Source organism: Suillus discolor (genome assembly GCF_016758755.1).
Source record: "Suillus discolor strain FC423 chromosome Unknown F5147scaffold_10, whole genome shotgun sequence".
Taxonomy (NCBI): Eukaryota; Fungi; Basidiomycota; class Agaricomycetes; order Boletales; family Suillaceae; genus Suillus; species Suillus discolor.
Window position 1 is genome coordinate 668,479 of NW_024541257.1, and position 21,613 is coordinate 690,091.

The 21,613-nt window shown below is 46.5% G+C and overlaps 5 protein-coding genes across 5 annotated transcripts; 3 read left to right on the top strand and 2 right to left on the bottom strand.

Moving 5' to 3' along the window:
* Positions 1-336: 336 nt before the first annotated feature.
* On the bottom strand, positions 337-1,522 carry F5147DRAFT_679129 (nucleophile aminohydrolase). The gene is made up of 6 exons (XM_041436232.1): positions 1,256-1,522; positions 1,120-1,201; positions 938-1,067; positions 782-888; positions 595-714; positions 337-548 (listed from the first exon to the last, which is right to left on the bottom strand). Exons 1-6 carry the CDS (start codon positions 1,435-1,437, stop codon positions 402-404), a joined length of 768 nt encoding a protein of 255 aa, XP_041296458.1. The 5' UTR covers positions 1,438-1,522; the 3' UTR covers positions 337-401.
* Positions 1,523-1,591: 69 nt separating this feature from the next.
* On the top strand, positions 1,592-3,051 carry F5147DRAFT_679132 (uncharacterized protein). The gene is made up of 7 exons (XM_041436233.1): positions 1,592-1,631; positions 1,682-1,729; positions 1,779-1,814; positions 1,862-1,931; positions 1,983-2,338; positions 2,398-2,409; positions 2,459-3,051. Exons 1-7 carry the CDS (start codon positions 1,628-1,630, stop codon positions 2,839-2,841), a joined length of 909 nt encoding a protein of 302 aa, XP_041296459.1. The 5' UTR covers positions 1,592-1,627; the 3' UTR covers positions 2,842-3,051.
* A 1,065-nt stretch (positions 3,052-4,116) lies between these two features.
* F5147DRAFT_23648 (uncharacterized protein) lies at positions 4,117-6,096 on the top strand. The gene is made up of 15 exons (XM_041428759.1): positions 4,117-4,292; positions 4,358-4,367; positions 4,417-4,436; positions 4,485-4,517; positions 4,581-4,677; positions 4,739-4,767; positions 4,835-4,865; positions 4,922-4,954; positions 5,007-5,083; positions 5,134-5,188; positions 5,249-5,347; positions 5,409-5,519; positions 5,577-5,620; positions 5,684-5,706; positions 5,766-6,096. Exons 1-15 carry the CDS (start codon positions 4,233-4,235, stop codon positions 5,914-5,916), a joined length of 873 nt encoding a protein of 290 aa, XP_041296460.1. The 5' UTR covers positions 4,117-4,232; the 3' UTR covers positions 5,917-6,096.
* An 11,671-nt stretch (positions 6,097-17,767) lies between these two features.
* F5147DRAFT_549450 (uncharacterized protein) lies at positions 17,768-18,250 on the bottom strand (the record flags this gene model as incomplete). The annotated part of the gene is made up of 2 exons (XM_041430384.1): positions 17,768-17,923; positions 18,011-18,250. Coding segments are annotated over 2 exons (396 nt in total), but the record flags the coding sequence as incomplete, so codon positions are not given.
* A 1,277-nt stretch (positions 18,251-19,527) lies between these two features.
* Positions 19,528-21,494, top strand: F5147DRAFT_23702 (uncharacterized protein). The gene is made up of 15 exons (XM_041428766.1): positions 19,528-19,717; positions 19,792-19,801; positions 19,851-19,870; positions 19,919-19,951; positions 20,015-20,111; positions 20,173-20,201; positions 20,269-20,299; positions 20,365-20,397; positions 20,450-20,526; positions 20,577-20,631; positions 20,692-20,790; positions 20,852-20,962; positions 21,018-21,061; positions 21,119-21,141; positions 21,201-21,494. Exons 1-15 carry the CDS (start codon positions 19,658-19,660, stop codon positions 21,349-21,351), a joined length of 873 nt encoding a protein of 290 aa, XP_041296462.1. The 5' UTR covers positions 19,528-19,657; the 3' UTR covers positions 21,352-21,494.
* The last annotated feature ends 119 nt before the right edge of the window (positions 21,495-21,613 follow it).

The window sequence follows — 21,613 nt, forward strand, 5'->3', positions numbered from 1 at the left end:
TCTGAGACTCTGTGTTTGGTAACTTTAGTTCACCACAAGTTCACCGTAAGTCTTCATCTCCGTCCAGTCTCACATGAAACCAACAAGCTTCAGCATGTCATTGAGCGCCAATTTTCCGACGATGATTGCCACCATGCTGCAGTGCTTGACGTCCCACCTAATTGCTTGCAGTGCCCGACCGTGCAGATCAGATCATCAGGCGGTCGTGGCATGTTGTCATGCAAAATTCTTACACGTACTAATTGCGGAATTAGCTGCATAGGTTTTATAATCAGTACAGCAACTCGGTGTTTCTGTTTACATTCTTTACATACTCAAAGAATGTATGCACCTTCACTGTTGATGTCAAGACAATAACAAAATGCATTCAGCTAGGAAAAGTTATATAGAATACAAGCGATTTAATCTTTCTTCAAATCCCTCCTCATAACAAACAGGCGTTCGCCATCTTCCGCCACGGTTAACTCTTGCAGACCCCGGATGCTTTCCATACCCTGCAGAGTACGTCCTTTGGCGAGTGCGATGAAGATTTCAAGACCGTCACCGACCTGCACCATGTTAGATGAAATTACACGACCAGAATATGGGGCTCACTTCAATGTGGCGCTCAGTCGCGCTCGTGAATGAGTCAATTACTATCGACAAGACGGTCTCTAGCGGTAGATGCGCCGGATGCGAGGTCCCCTGCGCAGCTTGTTGATTCTTGAAGTAAATCTAGGAGTTTCAACGTCAGACAAAATGCACGGGCGACGTAAGGATGGGGAGGATAGTGAGTACTCACCTGGTTGTCCAGGAATGGCTGGACTAATGACTGAGCAGCACCTGCAGCACGGCAGGCCTCTCGTTCATACGAGCCCACGGGGTCGAACGAATACACGGCGCCAGTGCCTGAGAAACTTCTTGAATAAATTAAGGTGGAGCATGAAGATGAACAGACCATCCTCCTCGACGCCACCCAAAATGTTATATACATAGTAGGGAAAGAAGCGACGCCCATAAAGCATCGTTTGAATTAATCTTGCTATTGCCCGTAGGGGCATATCTTTCGCATGAGCGTGACGGTACCACTACGTAGCCCCTTAAGTATATACAGCGAAATCGCATCAAGGAATGACGAACCTCCAGACGTTGCTTCACTTTCTTCACAAACATATTGCCATCTGCTGCGAACCCATTCACAGCCAGCACTGCACGATCGGTTCTTGAAAGAAAAAGTTAGACAAGGAGACAAAATAGTAAGTAACGACACGCGTACAATCGAAATACCTTTGGTGCATATCGCGTTTGAATTGAATATCCTTCGCTCTGTCGTGTGTCGCCAGCAATAACACTGAAATCTGCACCGGCAATAGCAAGGATTGTACCACCATTTTCTGTGTAAGGGTTGAACCGCCTCTCCTGAGGATGAGCGACTGAGTCCATGTCAGGTATGGTCATTTAGAAAGTGGGCAAGCTTGAGTTGGTGGTCAAGAGTTAATAGAGACGGTCAGGTCCAGTCTGGCAGGCCGCGTAAGTACAGTTTAATTATATTTTCCCACAATACTACCCGCTGCTTTTGGTAAAGCGGGGTTGTTTGCGTAAACTTGACTCATACGATCGCAGATCTTGCAGCTTGGTACAGCTCAATATGAGTAAGTAGTCTTCTGCGCACTGGATATCATTCTAGCTGACAAAAAATCAGACAAGGACCTGCTTGATGGCCGACTGCTGTTCGCAATTCCAAAAAAAGGTCAAATTCATCTTGATTACAGTTCGTCAGTAGTACTAACCCACCCTAGGACGGCTGCACGAGAAATGTCTCGAGTTACTCTCCGGTGTGTTCCTCCTTTAATCTCTGAGTGATTTGCAAACCAACCTACAGGCGCCGACATCCAATTCCGGAGACACAACAGGCTTGACGTCTGCCTAGTGATGAATCACCCTATGGCCCTGTAAAATTCTGGTTCCGATCCTATATCTAACCGAATCTGACCCTGATGCAGCGTATTCCTTCCAGCAGCAGACATACCATCATTTGTCGCAAATGGAGACGTTGACCTTGGCATAACGGGCCACGATGTCATCATCGAGGCTGGAATGCAAGAGCAGATAACGGAGATTCACCGGCTGGGGTTCGGAAAATGCGCTTTGCAAGTGCAAACTCCAGAAAATGGGCCATTCAAATCGGTCGATGATCTTGCTGGAAAACGCGTGGTTACAAGTTTTGATGTCATCGCGGGGGCGTATTTTGCTGAGATCGATGAGCGATTGAACCTCACTGGTGATAACAAAACCAAGATCCAGTATGTAGGCGGGAGTGTAGAAGCAGCCTGTGCTCTTGGACTCGCGGATGGTATAGGTGAGTCGCACGTTAGAATGACAGATTGCGTTGATGCTCACATCTTGGTCATTGAATAGTCGATCTTGTTGGTATGTTATCGTCCCAGGCCAGGCCTAGAAAGATCTAACAATAATTTAGAATCTGGAGATACGATGCGAGCAGCCGGTCTGCACGCCATTTCGACAGTACTTCAAACAGAGGCAGTACTCATAAAATCAAACGCTCCCCATCGTGCCCATCATGCACCTCTGATCGATCTCATGGCAAGCCGGATAGCCGGAGTCCTAGCTGCTGCGAAATATGTTATCTGCGAATATAACATTCCCAGGCAATCGATATCTCAGGCAGCAGCTATTACGCCTGGAAGAAGAGCACCCACCATCAGTCCTCTCGAAGAGGAAGGTTGGGTTGCGATCAGTAGTATGGTTGAGAAGAAGAACATTGCGAATGCCATGGACCAACTAGTGAAGATTGGCGCAGAGGATCTCATGGTCTTCAATCTGGATAATTGCAGGGTATGAGCGTCAGGATGGGTATAGAGTCGTTCCTTTAGAGCAGTTTCTAGACTAAGATTCTCAAGTTTATCTACAGAACTGTAAGTACTTCAAGTTGGTACTACTGTGTCATGGTTCCTGTCGCTACTTCTTCGTTTAGACACAACATGCATAACACAGTATGAGAAGACGACCTGACAGGTACAGACCACCACTTTATGCAAACTTGAATTCAAAGACAACACACTTTCAGCAAGTCTTTATTTCCTGACACGTCTGATACCCGCGTAGCGCTACATTAGTGACGAACTCATGATGTCCGTCTACACTTTAGACCGCTAAACCTAAACCCGGTGACTCGATCTTACGAAGCGAGACTATTATGCCTCAAGTCAAGAATTGTGGGGGCTAACAAACAATGTGATCATGGTTAAATTGTTCTTCCGGAATATCGAATGACTCCGTGAGAGTATCTAACTAGTGAATAATTTTACTGATTATCGATTGGCACGCATGCGTACTAAACAACTTGTGACCGAAACACACGATGACATTAATTGAAAAATAAGTTCGTTAACGACTTTTCATTTGCGACCTGCGAGTGGGAGGTTCAGCTAAAGTGGTCTCGACTCTCTATTGAAAGTCAAACTCACACTGTGAATGGAAAATAGGTCTTCAAGGCCAACTTTCGAGCATAGCCTGAATATGCCATACATATACATCTTTGTCACTGGAGTCTGGCAGTGACTAGCACTCAGCACTGTTCCAACTGTTCACATTCCGCTCTCTCGTCGTGCTGGAGGGGAGGGCCGACTGAGATGTTTGTGTCGAGATTCCAGGGACGCTCTGTTCTGGTGAATCGTGATGGTGTTGGTAAAGGGTTTAAGGATGGCGAGTTTCAGTCTGCTTTTACCCATGATCATGCGCGTTCAAACTTCAACTGAAGCGTACGTCGGAAACGGCCGGGTTGATCATCAAAATTTCTTTGTAGAAACGTAAGTCCCTGGATCTCTTAAGTGTTTCAAGGACTGCCATGTATACCGATGGCCGGGGTGTTTCAAACTTCAAGCCTCTCGAAAGCAAGAATGAAGGACCCAGACAATAATGAGCACACGTTTCAACTTTATATTGATCAAAACTAATTATATAGTACGGCGCCCTTGCTAGGTGATACTAGTACTTATGGGTATGGTTTCAGTACTGGCCAAGGACGGCAACCGTACCTTTTTATCAACCTGCACAGTCGACTTTACACAAATCGACCAGTGAAACGCTGCATCGCCATCATCATTGAGCTAATCCAAGGAATTGTGTTCTCATTTACATCTCCGCAGGTGTCTAGCTCATTCATAAGAGACAAAACAGTAGCGTGATGTGTGCAAAACCCGTTCATTCTACTACCTCTCAATCCAAAGCAGATGAAGCCTTCGGCTAACGATGTCCAAATTGCAGCTGCCTGGGGTCTGCATTACTTCGCGGTGCGTCGCTTTCTTAATACCAGGGCGAAACGATAACAGATACCCATATCATGTGCGACTACCAGTACATACGCAGTGCGTGTGGTCTTATTTACTTCGCCCTCGTTCTAACTTGACGACTCAGTGGCCCAGGCTACATTTTGGGTAGGTCTCAATCTATTCCTGTCCGTCAAGCTAAACCTGTTTATCCAGACCTATGATTATGTTTGTTGTCTTCATGAAGAGGTGAGCAATGCAGTTGTTCCGCGATACGCCTCGCCTGTCATATTGATAATATGTTGTTCAAAGTGGACATTCCTGCGTCAGTCGCGCTGGACTAGGGTAAAAGTCATGTATATATTTGCACGATATGCCCCCCTTTTCTCCACGACTATAGGCCTATATAGTGCGTTCATTCCAAACGAACACACATGCCCCAAATGATGAACTAAAATGCTATGCTTCAGTAACCTTCTCACCGGACGAGAACCCCAATGTATGTGAGCATGCAGTTGGATTTACCCACTGATGAGTGGTGCTTAGTAACTGTATGACTTCGTCAGAAATGCAGGCAGCTAATCAATATTTACACATGTACGTGCACGATACTTGTCCAATTCCCAGCTAAGCGCCACTCTTTTCTCTGACAGGTGCTGGATTGATATCACTCATTTGCTCCGAATGTATCTGTCCTTCTCCTGCGACACGCACGTGCTTCTGATCCCATTCCTTCAGGCATTTTTGTGCTCAAAACATGTGCGCTTTGGAATAACAATCGGGTCTTACGCGTAGCCATGCTGACCACCTCTTTTGTGAGTTCCATGCCCTGACTACACCCAAACGTTGTTGATTCATCAGCCAGGCTGTTACTGCAATTTCCGCCGGTCTTCGTTTTAAAGCAATAGCCATCTCACATGGTTCGTGCTCTCATGGGCCTTCCCCATTACTATTCACACATATTCACTCCTCTGGCATAGTGGCGACCAGCGTGATCCCAGGCATTACAGGCTGTTCCTGGAGCTTGGGCGGTATCTGGTATTACATGTCGTTTGTTCTTTTGCTTATATTTCAATTGGGTATGTCGCTGGGAACTGGAAATATGAATTACATATACGCACTGGCTGATGCTCTCCTCAGGACTGTTCTCCCTCACACTCATACATGTCATACAGAGCTGGCGGACAGCCAGGGGGCATCTGTACACTATCCTGGTAAAGCATAACATATTCTACTATGCATGTGGTCTCCGTGAGTGAGGACTTCACATCTTTCTATGCCCATCAGTGATTGTTATTGTTCCGAAAGTTCTCACGGCCACGAATATGCTCATACCAGTGCTGTTTTCTGATGTGCGTAAATCTTGCAATATTCTTCAATGTGATCGAGCCATTATTGACGTTACGCACACCCAGTCCTTATTTCACTCGTTTGAAGAGTACGCACCTCCAACTCCTGTTGCGAATTCCTAATACTGACAACACCTCCAAAATACAGTTTGGAAGTCTGTGTCCTTGCAATCATCGCTACGCGCATGCACCTCCATCTCTGGCACAACGATCAGCACGTGCACATCTCTGGTTTGCAGACATTCCTGTCAAATACTTGCATACTCGTCGGATCGGAGCCCGAGGTGACCGAGTCTTGACCTGGGAGCCGAGAACGTGATAGATTAGAATGTACCCATATCGATTGAAACCAAGAGTGACGAGGGTTAATCAGACTTTGCTATCTGCGTGTATATACAACGAACAGACAGACGTTTCAAAAAATATTCGAGTCGGATTGAATGAGAAGAAAGTGTGGCAAAATGGAAAACATAAGCTTGAGTCGTACAATGTAAACATCTTAAGAAGAAAGGGAGAATCTTGAGAAGAAAGGGAGAACGGTTTGGTTTCGGGAGGAGTCGCGCGCTCGCGTGGTTTGCGTCGCTTAAACCTGTTTTTGGAAACTCGCGTGGCATTGTCACGTTTTTTTGAGCGCCGACTCAATCGCCGCTGCCTGCGCACTACTCAACACAAGTATTTTCCCTATTGTAATTGTTTATGGTACATGCAGTAAATAATAAAAATGAAAATGGAACAACATATGATACAGATAGGGGGACAATGAATATATGTAGTGACAGGAAATGAATGACAAAAGGTTGTGAAAAAATAAATAATAAGGAAACAAAGACAATGTACTGTAGACTCAAAAACTGGAGAACGGGGGGACAGAAAATTGGGAATGGGAAACAGGGAACATGGGAGATGGGAGAATGGGAGACTCAAAAACTGGAGAATGGGAGACGGGAGATGGGAACGGGAGACGGGAGACAGGAGACGGGAGATGGGAGACGGGAGACGGGAGATGGGAGGATGTAGGAGATAATTGGGAGATGGGTAGTAGGGGTCGGAAAAAAGTTAGGTACCATTGTAATACTGCCGGATTACAAGTTTGGCTTGGCACCTTAAGAGGGCCTTACAAGGCATTTTAACAGGCCGTTCTGAGGCACGGCGAGGCAAAACTCAATGTAAGGTCATCAAAAGGGCCCTTATAAGTGCCTTTTAATAGGCATTAAAATATTATCTTGCCCGTTTAAAAGCCCTTATAAGGACACCCTCCAAATAGAGCATTAAAATGTCTTGCAAGGCCTTAAAACCCTGGGAACTTTTTTCCGACAGGCAAAGATAAATACATTCAATGATACTGTTATATATTTTGTAATTTTGTCAGAATCCTGCTCAAAGAATGTAGAACTGACTGATCTTACTATGTACTATGTACTTTATGTGGTGGTAGATTGTACTTTAGTTTTTTTGAACTGCTCATAAATGTATTTTCAAAATTATTCAAAATGCACAATTTATTAGGATGCAGCCTGAGGCCAGGAAGCCAAAGGAACAACACTCATTTTCCTCCCCTGAAGGAGCGCGTAGCGCTCCTTCGATTTGTGCTGAAGGCACAACGGGCGTGAGCTCATCTAAGAAGTAAAGTAGAACAGTTGCAGGAATGGTTGGGCGCTCACATGGCTTTCACCTATTTCACTAAAGGCCACATGGGAGCGCTTAGCTCGCTTAAACCTCTTTTTGGAAACTCGCGTGGTTTTCTGGCATGAATGTGTGAAAAATACTTCTAAATTGAGATTTCAAGATGAAAAAATTCTATGGAGTCCGAAACGCGATATAGTGGACAGTAATCCTCACGCTTACTGCACTGCAGGTACAATAGGGACAAACAACTCACTTTTCCTACCATGGGGGAAAGGCATCGAGCATAACAAAAGCAATAATAGAAATTTGGTTACATTGGTTACACAATTTGGTTACATAAATCATTACACACTTGGCTGCTGCTTTTGAATAGAATTCTCGAGTTAAATTGCCTTCCCCTGCAGCCAAGTGTAATAAAGTGCAAAACACTTTTTGTGGGTGTCATTTCTTATCAAAACAATGATAAAATTTTTGACTTATTAATGAGTTTAGGCAACTCAATATTTTGCACTTGCTAAACAACTGTTTGAATAACATAACAAAGATGGCTCAAATTCCTATTCAGTGAGTCACTGACTATTGATATATATTGCTACATGATGCTAATCATATTTGCACATTACATCATTTTTAGAGATGAACAGATAACCCCCGAGCGTGATCGTCAGTCACAACGAGAACACGATAGACTTGATCGACTTCAAATGACTTCTCCTGCCAGGCGCAATTGTCGCCATGCTGCTCATGACAATCAGGACAGACCCTTGCCTGTTATACCACAGCCGAATTTTATGCCAGCCAATGAGCCACAAGCAGGTCCTGTTCAACAACCTTTTGCATGGCAACCCCCTGCACACTTCCCATATCAACCGCTACCAGTCGAGCGGTATCCTGGCTTGCCATGAAATGCCATTGCACATGTGGAGTGTGCTCATTATCTTCCTCCTGTTGATTATAATGCATGCTTGAATGAGCAAATGAATGCAGCTGGAAACAACAGACGTCGTCAGTGTAATCTCTGTCGTCAACAGGATAGAGATGAGATAAGACAGCAGGCACAGGCAGAGCTCATGGCAGCTGGAATGCAGCCTCCACAGGTGCCTCGCATTCCTAATGAACTCGCTCCTCCTGTTCTTGCTCCTGCCCCCCTTGCTCCTGCCCCTGCTCCTGTATATGGCCCTATTCACTATGAGGGTGCAGTTGGTCCTCACAACTTTGAAAATCCCCTCCATTACTTTCCACCCAATCCTATACCACCTCCGCCTCCTGAACATAATTATCATCAATTTAATGTTCAGTTTCAGCATCATTTGGAGGAGGAACAGATTAGAAATGATTTGCTTCAGAGACAAGCACAGGAGGAATTTCATCGACAGCAGATCCAGCAGCAATTCCAGCAGCAGGAAGCTGAACGTATTCATAGACAAGCTCAAGAAAACTTGGAGGCCTTTTACTTGCAGCAGCAGGAAGCTGAGAGGCGTAATAGACAAGATCAGGAGGTTCATCGCATACAGCAGGAGGAAGCTGAGCGGGCTGATAGACAGGCTCAGGATATTCAGCGAGCAGGTCAACAGGCAGAAGAGGGACAATGTTATGGACTTGGATAGGTCTTCTTAGCGACAGCTCAAATAAGCCCACCGAGGCTAAGGGTGTTCGGCGACTTGACAGAACATCAAGGGTTCCTCCGGTTATCTCGGTAAGACAGCATTTGTCGAGATACAGGGCTAGCGGATACGGCTAAGGCGCAGGGAGCGACTTAGAAGTGCAGTCTAGACAGCTAAGCTGGGAGGCTTAGTCGAACAGGTTTCAAGGGAAAACCAAGTAGATTAAAGTAAGGTCTAAGTACTTTAATCTGTCTGCTTATATAGGTGAATATACAAGGGTTCAGGCTCAGTCTGTATCTAATAGTATATCTGGGATCTATGATAAGAGACCATGCGGTCAACCATGAGGACAGATAAGATACATGAGGCATAGCCTCTGATCAAGCGTGAGGCGCCAAGGGCGCTCCGGATCTTCATGAGGCTTCATGATGCGGCAACAATCAACATGTGCCGATCTAGGGTGACCATGAGGCGTACAGCCTCCATGGGTCAGGTACAAGGCCTTCTAGGCCAGGGGCGGTGTCACAGCGGTCCAGACCGCTGTCTTTCTAAGTGCTGGCGGCATGCTGCCGTGTTGGGAGTCTGGCAGAGCAGGGGCTCTTGTAGATGTTGCAGATGACTGTAACAGACAACATCGCCAGGAGCAGAGGAATCGTGAGCAACAGGAGTGTCTTGAAGAGGCATTGCGCAAATATGATAATCCTGCTTCTCAGCAGCACCATGAAGATGATGAGGAAAGAAGAAGAACTCAAGAGCAAGAACATCGCCAGCAGCGCGATGCAGAGGATGATGAATATATCAACCAGGCACCCGTCCAAAATGTCCCTATCCCAGATGGAGCTCGACCATATGCAGAGCCCATCAATTGCCACACTCTTGGTCCTCTTGATGTAGAGTGCCCCAACTGCCATGCCATGCATTTTGCATGTGAAAGACTCACGAAATCATCCGCACGAAATCCACAGTTTGGTACGTGCTGCTTGGAGGGAAAAGTCGACCTTCCTCCCTTTCCAGCATGGCCACTTGAGCTGCAACAGGCATATGGAGACAGAACATTTGTCTCCAAGATTCGCCAGTACAACAGTGCTCTTGCATTCACATCCGTAGGCATCACCATCGAGGATAGGGCCCTTCAAGGCTCTGGCCCAAATGCTTTTCGTATCCATGGATCTCTTCACCACCTTATGGGCAGCCTGATTCCCCCTGAAGGTATTCAGGCTTCATACACTCAAATCTACATTTATGATCCCGAACGTGCCACCGACATCCGCACCAACCGACCAGGAAATGAAAGTCTTGATCATCATATTCTCAGAGACCTCCATGATATGATCTATCGAAATCATCCCTATGCGGCTCTTTATAAGCAGGCCTATCAAGTTATGAGTGAGAAGCCTCCAGAGCAGCACACAGAAGTTTGTGCACGCGTTCATTTTCAGCAGGGCACAGATGGTTGAAGATATAATCTTCCCACTGCTGATGAAATTGCTGTGATCATTCCTGGAGATGGATCTGAGGAGGTATCTGACAAACGAGATATTGTCTTGCGACTTCAAGGTGGTCAGCTGCGACGCATCAGTCAGCTCAGCCATGCATACTTGACCCTTCACTATGTACTTCTCTTTCCTTCTGGTGAGGAAGGCTGGCACCTTGGAATACCTCTCAACATCCCTCAAGGCGGACGTACACGTTCAAAAGAAGTGACCCAGCTGTTATACTATGCCTTCCATCTTCACCCCTGCCCCATCCATATCGATAACAACAACATCTTTCGTGGTGGAAGACTGTTCCAGCAGTATGTCGTTGATGATTGGGCTTCCATCGAACAGAGCAATCTGAATTGGGTCACCAAAAATCAAAAAAAGCTTAGGGCGGACTGCTACTGAGGCCTGGCAGACAACATCCTTAATGATGGCACAGATGATCTGGCTCAGATAGGTTGCGCAATCATTCTGCCATCATCGCATACTGGAAGCCCCCACTATATGCATCAGTTGCTTCAGGATTCCTTGGCCATTTACCGTGCCTGCAAGAAGCCCGACCTCTTCCTAACAATGACTGCAAATGGGAGTTGGCCTGAGATCACTGAAAACCTCCTTCCAGGTAAATTTTAATAATTGATTTATGATGTTGTTGCTAATATTGCTTATGTAGGTCAGAGCACTGTGGATCGTCCAGACTTGGTGGCTCGCGTCTTCTACCAAAAGCAACAAGCGCTCTTGAAGAAGGTTCACAAGGGCTACTATGGAAAAGTTGCAGGATTGGTGTACACCATCGAATATCAGAAGTGTGGTCTCCCTCACATGCATCTGCTTATCTTCCTTGACTCAGATCACAAGATAAGGACTGTGTGTTACAGGCATCCATAACACCTACAGGAGCCCCAGCTCTGCCTACCCCAGCCCCCGCTCTGCTAGACTCCCCACACGGCGGTGCGCCACCTGCACTTAGAAAGACAGCAGTCTGGACCGCTATGACCCCGCCCCTGGCCTAGACGGCCTTGTACCTGATCCATGGAGGTTGTACACCTCATGGTCACCCTAGATCAGCGCATGTATACCACATGCCGCTTCATGAAGATCCGGAGCGCCCTTGGCGCCTCATGTACTTATGCGCAGTCGCACTTGGTGCTGCATGCTTGATCAGAGGTTAAGCCTCATGTACCTTATCTGATCCTCATGTCTTGTTATCATAGATCCTAGATATACTATTAATTACAGACTGAGCTAGAACACTTACATGTAGCACATATAAGTAGACAGATTATTGTACTTAGACTTTACTTTAATCTACTAGGTTCATCCCAGAAACTTGTTCAACTAAGCTTCCTAGCTTAGTTGTCTAGACTGCACTTCTAAGTCGCTCCCTGCTTCTTAGCCGTATCCGCTAGCCCTGTATCTCGACGAGCACCGTCTTACCGAGATAACTGGAGGAACCCTTGATGTTCCGTCAAGCCGAGAACCACCCTCAGCTTCATAGGCTCACTCGAGCCGTCGCTGAGAAGACCTATCCTAGTTCGCACACGCCGACCAACATCAGCATAACACTGTGGAGCAAGTCAACTCCTTCATCTCCGCTCAGATACCAGATAGAGATGTGCACCCACAACTCTATGAAGCTGTATCAAAATACATGCTTCATGGCCCATGCAGTCCAGAGCGTTGCTTTGAGAATGGACAGTGCAAAAAGCACTTTCCAAAGTCTTTCTGTGGTCAGACATCCTTGAAGGATGATGGCTACCCAGAGTATGCAAGACCAGATAATGGTCGCACGATCCAAAAGAATAACGATGTCTTCACCAATAAAGATGTCATTCCTCACCCTCTGGAACTGCTGGTTGAATTCAACTGCCACATCAATTTGAAAGTCTGCGCTTCGATCAAGTCTGTCAAGTACATTCATAAATATATCTACAAAGGACATGACTGTGCGACTTTGGAGATGGAAGGACCGGTGGATGAGGTCAAATCATATCTTGACTCCAGGTATATTAGCTCAATTGAGGCTGCATGGCGCATCATGGAAAATGAGATGCACCTTGAATGGCCTGCTGTCTACCGCTTGCCAGTCCACCTCCCAGGTGAACACATGGTTGTCTATGATCCTGAGGATAATCCCAAGGATGTTGTTGAGTGTGCAGCAGCAAAGGAGACTCACCTCACTGGATGGTTCAAAGCCAATGCTGATGAAAACATGGTGGCAGCTGGAGCCTGTGATCTCCTCTACCAGGATTTCCCCTCAAAGTTTGTGTGGCAAAAAGTTGCTTGGAAGATACGTCAGCATGGAGTTGCAATTGGAAGAATGTATTCTGCTGCCCCTGGCTCTGGAGAGAGATTTTATCTGAGATTGCTTTTGACCGTAGTGAAAGGTATGATTTCTGCGATGATTTGTATGAATCAAACTTAATGTGTTTTTTCAAAGGCGCTACCTCCTATGAACACCTGCGGACTGTCAATGATGTTGTCTGTGAGACTTTCAAGGATGCATGTCAGCTCAGGGGTCTGCTAGATGATGATAATGAATGGATTCAGTGCTTGCGGGATGCCTCTCATATGTGCACTGGATACCATACACGAAATATATTTGCCATCATCCTCCTCTTCTGCAACCCTACAAGCCCTGACGACCTTTGGAACTGCTTCAAGGACAATCTCTGCGATGATCTCCACCATTGTCTCACTCGCATGCCATTTAACATGCCAGATGCTACTGAGGAGGAGGTCTATGACTATGGTCTCTATCTCATCGATGGAGTGCTTCGCAAAATGGAAAGTCTTTGGATGCCATTCCCCACATGCCTATCTCTCAAATGGCAGCAAGATGGGGGGCCATGGAGGGTAACCAGTTAATTGCTGAGCAGCTCCAGTACAACCAAGAAGAGCTTCAGCAGGTGGTGGATAGAGGAGTTCCTTCTCTCAATGAAGAGCAGAGGGCAGTCTTTGATACGGTGGTCAATGATGCAATGCATTGGGATGAGCGCAGACCAGGACATTCATACTTTGTCCACAGTGCAGGTGGATGTGGCAAGACATATCACTGCAAGCTCATCGCTTCAAAACTCTGTGCTGAAGGCAAGATCGTCCTATGTGTGGCTTCCTCCGGAATCACTTCTCTCCTCCTCCCAGGTGGACGTACAGCTCATTTGCGATTCAAGATCCCTATTCCCATTCACGAAGACAGCTCTTGCAACATAAAGAAAGGAGACATTCTTCATGAGCTTCTCAAGGCCACCTCCCTAATCATTTGTGATGAAATTCCGATGTTACACCACCACATCCTGGAATGCCTTGACTGCACATTACGTGATCTTCTGAATGTTGATGCTGATTTTGGAGGAATAACCATGCTCTTTGGAGGAGACTTCAGACAGACCCTGCCAGTGGTGCCTCATGGATCCAGGGAGCAGATAGTGGGTGCTACCTTTTGCAGATCTCGCATTTGGTCAAGGCTTCATATATTCCATCTCAAGAGAAATATGCATCTTGGTCAAGATCCCACTTCTGATGATTTTGCAAGGTGGCTTCTTGAGATTGGAGCTGGTAGGGGCACAAATGAAGATGGAACTGTGACCCTCCCTGCCCACATGCAGTGTCCCAACAATGATCTCTGGTCTCTCATCAATGCCCTATACTCAAGAATTCTGCTCCCTGATCATCCTCCCTTAAATGATTCATACTTCCTGGATCGCACCATTCTTTCTGCAAAAAACACTGATGTGGATGAAATCAATGCCACTATCCTCGAATCATTCCCTGGAGAAAAAGCAGTCTTTACCAGTGCAGACTCAGTCATGGAGAGAGAATACAATTACATTCCCCCAGAGTTCCTTCATACCCTCGCCCCATCAGGCTTCCCTTTGCACAAATTGGAGGTCAAAGCAGGTGTTCCTCTAATGCTTTTGCGCAATTTGAACCCCTTGCAGGGACTCTATAATGGAACTCGCATGATACTCCTGTCTTGGACCACCCGTGTCCTTAGGTGCCATGTTCTTAGGGATGGAGATGATGAAGATCAGCAGGTCGATGAGAACACAGTCCTAATTCCTCGCATCACTATGGAATCCAGTTCTGAAGAGAACCCAATCCCTCTCAAGTGTCGCCAGTTTCCTGTTCGTCTTGCATTTGCTATGACAATCAACAAGGCGCAAGGTCAAAGCGTCAAGTGGGTTGGCCTTAATTTGCAGACTCCTGTCTTCAGCCATGGACAACTCTATGTGGCTTTATCTCACTGCACCCACCCAGACAGAGTGTTTGCTATCTTTCCGGAGCATGAAGAAGGCTCAAATACAACCAATGTAGTATATACAGAAGTGCTTAGAGGACTCACAGATCATATCAATGATTGATGTACTTATATATATATAGAACTGACTGATCTTATGTACTATGTACTTTTAGTTTTCTTGAAATGCTGCTCATAAATGTACCTCTTTTGAAATCCACTATCAAGGCATGATCTTATTCAAAATGCATGATTTATTAGGATGCAGCCTGAGGCCAGGAAGCCAAAGGAGGGCGTAGCCCTCCTTGGCTTCCTGTGACGAAGGAACAACACTCATTTTCCTCCCCTGAAGGAGCGCGTAGCGCTCCTTCGATTTGTGCCAAAGGCACAACGGGCATGAGCTCGTAGCGAGAATCAGACAAAGATTGCAATCACAATGGAAGCCTACAGAACGTTCTGGATTCCCTTTCATTTTCATCCTCACTGTAGGTTGACGCCAGAAGTCAAAGGGACCTCGATACTCGTCACACATCACCTCAGAGAAGCAAAGCTTCTGACCGACTTTAGGGTCGCCATACTACTAATGGACGGAAAGATGTCTTTAGCGACAAAAAAACCCTTTGAAAAGCAGTAAAACTTACAAATGTCAGTCCGGGCTGGGGCATCGGGCAAGCATATGCCAATGCACTGCCAGAGGGACGAATCTCGCCACGCGCATCTCTGGCATAACGACCCAGCTCCGTTTGAAAAATGCAAAGACTGATATTTTGGAAAACGTACGCACCAAACTGAGCTACCATGCAATCGAGATAACCTGCAATTGGAATGCAAAATATGCGGTGCGCGAACGAAGCAGGCTGTTGCGGTAGGATGCGAGACGGAAGGGGCTGACGGCATAGCGAATGATATCTATGATGAGCTAAGAACGTAAATGAAAGAACTAAGATGAAAAGTGAAAATAGTAGTCGGCGTGCTACGTCTCTATGAATCCAGTCTACTGTGTGGGTTTGTCGATCATAGATTATGGGACTGCGCGGCTACTGCACTGGGGTTGCGGTATCATGAGGTGGTGTGAATGTAGAAGTTGTCTGGGCGTGCCGCGGCTGGCCTCGCTTAGTAGGTTGCGGAGCAATATATAATGCTTGCAGAAATATCATCGAATCGCAGCGAGTGGAAGATGCGTAAGAAAGACGTACCCCCTTTTCCTTTACTGTAGCAATTCCTACGAGACTACGGCCGTGATGCGAAATAAAATTTTGTTTTGAAGGCCGTCGGAGTTGCAGTGTTTCATCGTTATTCGGATGTCGTGACGCGTCATGGAGGACCAGGAGTTTTGAGGTCAGTAGTAGGAGGGTGACACACTTGAACACTATTTGGTATCGTCGATTGGACGGGGATCCTCAAGTTAAGCTGAGTATTTCATATCGTCAGCATAGAATATTCAGCACTTGTGCCACTAGCTATGTACAATAATTGAAAAAAAAGCTGGCGGGAGGCCCGATAAGTTCGTTAACGACTTTTCATCTGCGACCTGCTAGTGGGAGGTTCAGCTAAGGTGGTCTCGAGACTCTCGACTCTATTGAAAAGTCACATTGTCATTGTAAATGGAAAATAGGTCTTCAAGGCCAACTTTTCGAGGATAGCCTGAATATGCCATACATATACATCTTTGTCACTGGGAATGACTAGCACTCTTCCAACTGTTCCATCAGCAGAAAGGGTTTCACATTCCACTCTCTCGTCGTGCTGGAGGGGAGGGTCGACTGAGATTAGGGTATAGCACGGGTACACCCGCGGGTCGGAAGATCAACACCGTACCCGTACCCGTCAACACCGTACCCGTACAGATACGGGTACGGTATTACCCGTACTAACCCGCGGTATGGCAGCTTACCCGCGGTGTTGCATTTACCCGCGGGTACACAAACAAAAAATAGTGAAACTACGTAGAATAACCTTATCCAACGCTCTCGTCCTCTCGTTTTCTTTTCTTCAGAGACTTCATGATCTTAGTAAGGTCCTCGGGCGCTACCAGATCACAGCGGAGCCATGAGCCAAGACAGAGGAATGCACGGGTTGATGCTGGAGACAAGCGGTTTCGAGTAAAGTGCAGAAGGTGCCGGCCTTGCGAAAATACACGTTCAACTGCAGTTGAGGTAGCTATGGTGTGTGATACATAAGCTGTGATGCTAGCGAGAGCAATGGTGCACAACCTACCAGGAATACTAAGGTAATCAAGTGCCATCCGGTGCAAATTTGGATATGTCTTTTGATTATGGACCCACCATTGCAGCGGGACTTTGGTATTCTCCACTGGTTGCCGCAAATAGTTGTCAAGCTCATCTACTAGAGATGCCGCTATGCCAAGAGATATGTCACCAAAGTCATCAGCGCATTGTTGCACCTTGTCTTCTGCCAAGACATGTGCAGCTGGAGTCGAAGGTAAGACCTGGTCTTTGTAACGATCTATGTACTCTTCTCGAATGAGATTTTCGGCAGCCTCAATCCATTCATCTTCCCATTTTTGTAGTCGGAAATATTCGAGCTTCAGGCCAGGGTGGAGAACTAGCGAGACATGGGTCAGCACAAACCACCTCATATTGAAACAATTGACAACTTATGCTCACCTGTTGCGATGCGATACGTGTTTGAGTCATCAGTCATTTTCCAGTATCTATCCATTTTCTTGCGAGCAAGTTTCATCGCAGCTTGGATGGCTGGTTGGAACCCCTCTTTCGTCTCAACATTGCTCATATGGCTATCGAGTTTGTCCATTGCAGGTATGACTGCATAGACACTGGCCGAGTTGCGTGAAAAAAAGAGTGTAGCCTGCTTGTAACGCTAGTGTTGAATTGAATAAGTCCTGAAAATAACTCGATCAGAGGCTAAGTGAGCTACCTCCAGTACAGTGACAAGTTCCTCGACAACAGTCCATTCATTGTTTTCCAATCGATATTTGCGGAAATTGGGCAGTTTCTTGTCGCCAGTAATCTTCTTGATGGGCTTCCGGTACTTGACTGCAAAACGCAGTATGTCATGTGTGGAGTTCCACCGTGTGACGACGTCTCGTGGGATAAGGTTTGCTTTGAGACCGGCCTTGTTGCAGCGAGAATGCCAGATAGGGAGTGCTTTGGTAGTTGAATGGATAATTGCAAATGACAAAAGACGGATCTATACAACGAAGTATGTGATCACATACCTGCAAGAGCGTACCAATGCGTTCTTGGCACTTTTCAAATGACGCCCGAATATCACGAGAGATTGTAAAATGTGATGGCAGTTCGATATTAGGGCATCCAGAAAGCAGGAGATCACGAAGTGCACGATCATTGATTATATTCACAGGTCGATTATTCTGTGATCCACCGTACGAGATTTGCCCTAAATCCAGTGTGAATAATGTCAGATGTTATTAAGGCCCAAAAATGTCGACTTACCGAACTTCATTGCTCGTGTGCATTCGATATGTATGATGGACAGGTTGTTGTCCTTTTCGAGCAAAAGCCGAGAAAACTGATCCACTCGTGGCCTGTACTACCTTTCCACCACTGAATGCATGATCGACTGCCTCTTTGCCCCAGCAGCCATTGGCGTGGTGCCTTAGATTCGTAGTCAAGGACTTATCCTTGGAGTCCTGGAAGCGGCGGACACCCCCGGCAGGGAGTTTGCACTTGCGTGCCCCGCAAGGGAAGAAATGAACTAGACGTCCATCGAGATACTGGACAGTCACAGCGTCAAGCTTAAAAAAAGAATAGACTGCTGAACGCCAAGTTTTTTTGAGTGCGTCTGTGAGTGAAAATTAATCAAGGTCCATGCAGACACGAGCAATAAGTTCACATACTTAGATCGGCCTCATCGTCCTGTTCAGCAGCAGGAGGTGCATCATTTTCATCAATATCAATTACTTCCGGAGCAGGAGAGTGCAACTCGGAGGGGGTTGCTTCGACCTGTGGAATGATAAGCTTAACACGTTTTGCAACATTGTCTGCCGCTATGGACTGCGGACTCGATGATGATACATCTGAAGTTTCTGAACGTGTAGACTCGGCGATCGAGGCCATCTGATTGACCATAATGATGGAGTGAATGGAGGGAGTATTGAGAAATGTAGAGTTAAAGTGATGTATATCGAAGCAGACAGGCGGGACCTAGACAAAGGTGCGAATATCTCAGTATTCGCATTGAAGACTCTCTACTAACAAATTCTATACCTAGATTATAAGGTGCGTGCGTCAGGTACTGTGATATAAGATAAAATGGACTGAAACATTAGAGGGTGCGAGCCGACGTCGACAGGTCGCTCACCGTGCCCGTTTTGGATGCGCATCTCCCCTTGTGCCTGTTCTTCGGCCGTCCCGTCCTTTCCACTCTCGGTTCTATCGGAGACACCCGTAAACATACCCGTATACCGTGCTAACGGGTACGGTATGACCACGGGTACCACATCTCGACACCGTACCCGTACCCGCCATACCCGTGACCCCCATACCCGCGGTGTGGCCCATACCCGTGCTATACCCTAACTGAGATGTCTGTGTCGAGATTCCATGGACGCTCTGTTTTATCAAGTAATGCGCTCACAAGGAGGCGGTTGTTCTGGTGATGGTCACGGTGTTGGTAAGGTTTAAGGATGGCGAATTTCAGTCTGCTTTCATATTATGATCACGCGCCAAGAAGTGTACGTCGGAAACGGCCGGTTTGATCATGAAAACTTTGTAGAAACGTAAGTCCCTGGATCTACTACCGCCACCGATGGCCGGGGTGTTTCAAGCCGTTCGAAAGCAAGAATGAAGGACCCACACAATAATTTCAACTTTATCATGGGCCACAGATGACTCAACCGTAGCTTTTTATCAACTTTGTACCAGTCGACTTTACACAAATCAGCCAGTGAAACGCTGCATCGCCATCATCATTGACTCGGAGCTAATCGGAACCAGTGTGTTCTTAGTCTTTATCATTTACACCTGTCAGGGGCGGGCGGCGCCCGCCCGCATCTCGGCAGGTGTCTAGCTCATTCATAAGAGACAAAACAGTAGCGTGATGTGTGCAAAACCCGTTCATTCTACTACCTCTCAATCCAAAGCAGATGGAACCTTCGGCTGACGATGTCCAAATTGCAGTTGCCTGGGGTCTGCATTACTTAGCGGTGCGTCGCTTTCTTAATACCAGGGCGAAACGATAACAGATACCCATATCATGACAATCATGTGCGGCTACCAGTACATACGCAGTGCGTGTGGTCTTATTTACTTCTCCCTCGTTCTAACTCGACAACTCAGTGACCCAGGCTACATTCTGGGTAGGTCCTAATCTATTCCTGTCTGTCGAGTTAAACCTGTTTATCCAGACCTATGATTACGTTTGTCTTCTTCACGAAGAGGTGAGCAGTGCAGTTGTTCCGCGATACGCCTCGCCTGGTATATTGATGATATGTTGTTCCAAGTGGACGTTCCTGCGTCAGTCGCGCTGGACTAGGGTAAAAGTCATTTATATATTTGCACGATATGTCCCCTTTTTCTCCATGGCTTTGGGCCTATATAGTGCGTTCATTCCAAACGAGCACACATGCCCCCGGTAATGAACTAAAATGCTGTGCTTCAGTGGCCTTTGCACCAGACGAGAACCCCGATGTATGTGAGCGCGCAGTTGTATTCACCCACTGATGAATGATACTTAGTAACTGCATGACTTGGTCAGAAATGCAGGGTGCTAATCGATATTTACTCGTGTACGTGCATGGTAATCGATCAATGGCTGCACTTCCTGGCTAAGCGCCGCTCTTTCCTCTCGCAGGTTTTGGACTGATATCACTCACTTGCTCCGAATGTATCTGTCCTTCTCCTACGACATGCACATGCTCCTGATCCTATTCCTTCAGGGATTTTTGTGCTCAGAACATGTGCGCTTTGGAACAACAATCGGATCTTACGCGTAGTCATGCAGACCACCTTTTTTGTGAGTTTCATACCCTGAGCACACCTGAACAATGTTGATTCATCAGCCAGGCTGTTATTACAATATCCGCTGGCCTTCTTTTTACGGGAATAACCCTCTCATATGGTCTGTGCTCTCATGGGCCTTCCCCACTACTATTCGCACACATTCACTCCTCTGGCATAGTCGTGACCAGCATGATCCCAGGCATCACAGGATGTTACTGGAGCTTGGGCGGTGTCTTGTATTCCATGTCGTTTGTTTTCTTGCTTATATGTCAATTGGGTATGTCACCGGAAACTGGAAACATCAATTACATATACACACTGGCTGATGCTCTCCTCAGGACTGTTCTCCCTCACACTCATACATGTCATACAGAGCTGGCGGACAGCCAGGGGGCATCTGTACACTATCCTGGTAAAGCATAACATATTCTACTATGCATGCGGTGTCTGTGAGTCAGGACTTCATATTTCCATGCCCATCAGTGATGATTATTGTTCCGAAAGTTCTCTCGGCCATGAATGTCCTCACACCATTGCTGTTCTCTGATGTGTGTAAATCTCGTAATATCCAATAAGATCGAGCCATTGACGTTACGCACACCCAGTCGGTATTTCACTCGTTTGAAGAGTACGCACCTCCAACTCCTGTTGCGAATTCCTAATACTGACAACACCTCTAAAATGCAGTTTGGAGATCTGTGTCCTTGCGATCCTCGCTACACGCATGCACCTCTATCTCTGGCACAGCAACCAGCAGCACGTGAACAGCTCTGGTTTGCAGACATTCCTATCAAATACTTGCATATTCGTCGGATCGGAGCCCGAGGTGACCGAGTAAAGTACTTCCTTTGAGGCCTTGACCTCCGAGTCAAGAACGTGATAGATTAAAATGTACCCATATCGATCGAAACCACGAGTGACGAGGGTCAATCAGACTCTGCTATTTGCGTGTACTTTTTTTTCGCTAAAGACATATTTTCGTCCATTAGTATGGCAACCGTAAAGTCGGTCAGAAGCTTCGCTTCTCTGAGGTGACGTGCGACGAGTATAAGGTCCCGTTGACTTCTGGCATCAACCTGCAGTGACGATGAAAGGAAATT

Excerpts from the sequence above, each read along its gene's own strand:
- F5147DRAFT_679129 (XM_041436232.1), bottom strand. The coding sequence starts at position 1,437 with ATGACCATACCTGACATGGACTCAGTCGCTCATCCTCAGGAGAGGCGG. Across the intron at positions 715-781 it reads AGCCATTCCTGGACAACCAG|ATTTACTTCAAGAATCAACA; the intron begins GTGAGTACTCAC and ends TGAAACTCCTAG. Across the intron at positions 549-594 it reads CGACTGAGCGCCACATTGAA|GTCGGTGACGGTCTTGAAAT; the intron begins GTGAGCCCCATA and ends AACATGGTGCAG.
- F5147DRAFT_23648 (XM_041428759.1), top strand. The coding sequence starts at position 4,233 with ATGAAGCCTTCGGCTAACGATGTCCAAATTGCAGCTGCCTGGGGTCTG. Across the intron at positions 4,955-5,006 it reads ATCACTCATTTGCTCCGAAT|GCATTTTTGTGCTCAAAACA; the intron begins GTATCTGTCCTT and ends CCATTCCTTCAG. Across the intron at positions 5,707-5,765 it reads TTATTTCACTCGTTTGAAGA|TTTGGAAGTCTGTGTCCTTG; the intron begins GTACGCACCTCC and ends TCCAAAATACAG.
- F5147DRAFT_679132 (XM_041436233.1), top strand. Across the intron at positions 1,730-1,778 it reads GTTCGCAATTCCAAAAAAAG|GACGGCTGCACGAGAAATGT; the intron begins GTCAAATTCATC and ends AACCCACCCTAG. Across the intron at positions 1,815-1,861 it reads ATGTCTCGAGTTACTCTCCG|GCGCCGACATCCAATTCCGG; the intron begins GTGTGTTCCTCC and ends ACCAACCTACAG.
- F5147DRAFT_23702 (XM_041428766.1), top strand. The coding sequence starts at position 19,658 with ATGGAACCTTCGGCTGACGATGTCCAAATTGCAGTTGCCTGGGGTCTG. Across the intron at positions 19,871-19,918 it reads TGACCCAGGCTACATTCTGG|ACCTATGATTACGTTTGTCT; the intron begins GTAGGTCCTAAT and ends CTGTTTATCCAG. Across the intron at positions 20,398-20,449 it reads ATCACTCACTTGCTCCGAAT|GGATTTTTGTGCTCAGAACA; the intron begins GTATCTGTCCTT and ends CTATTCCTTCAG.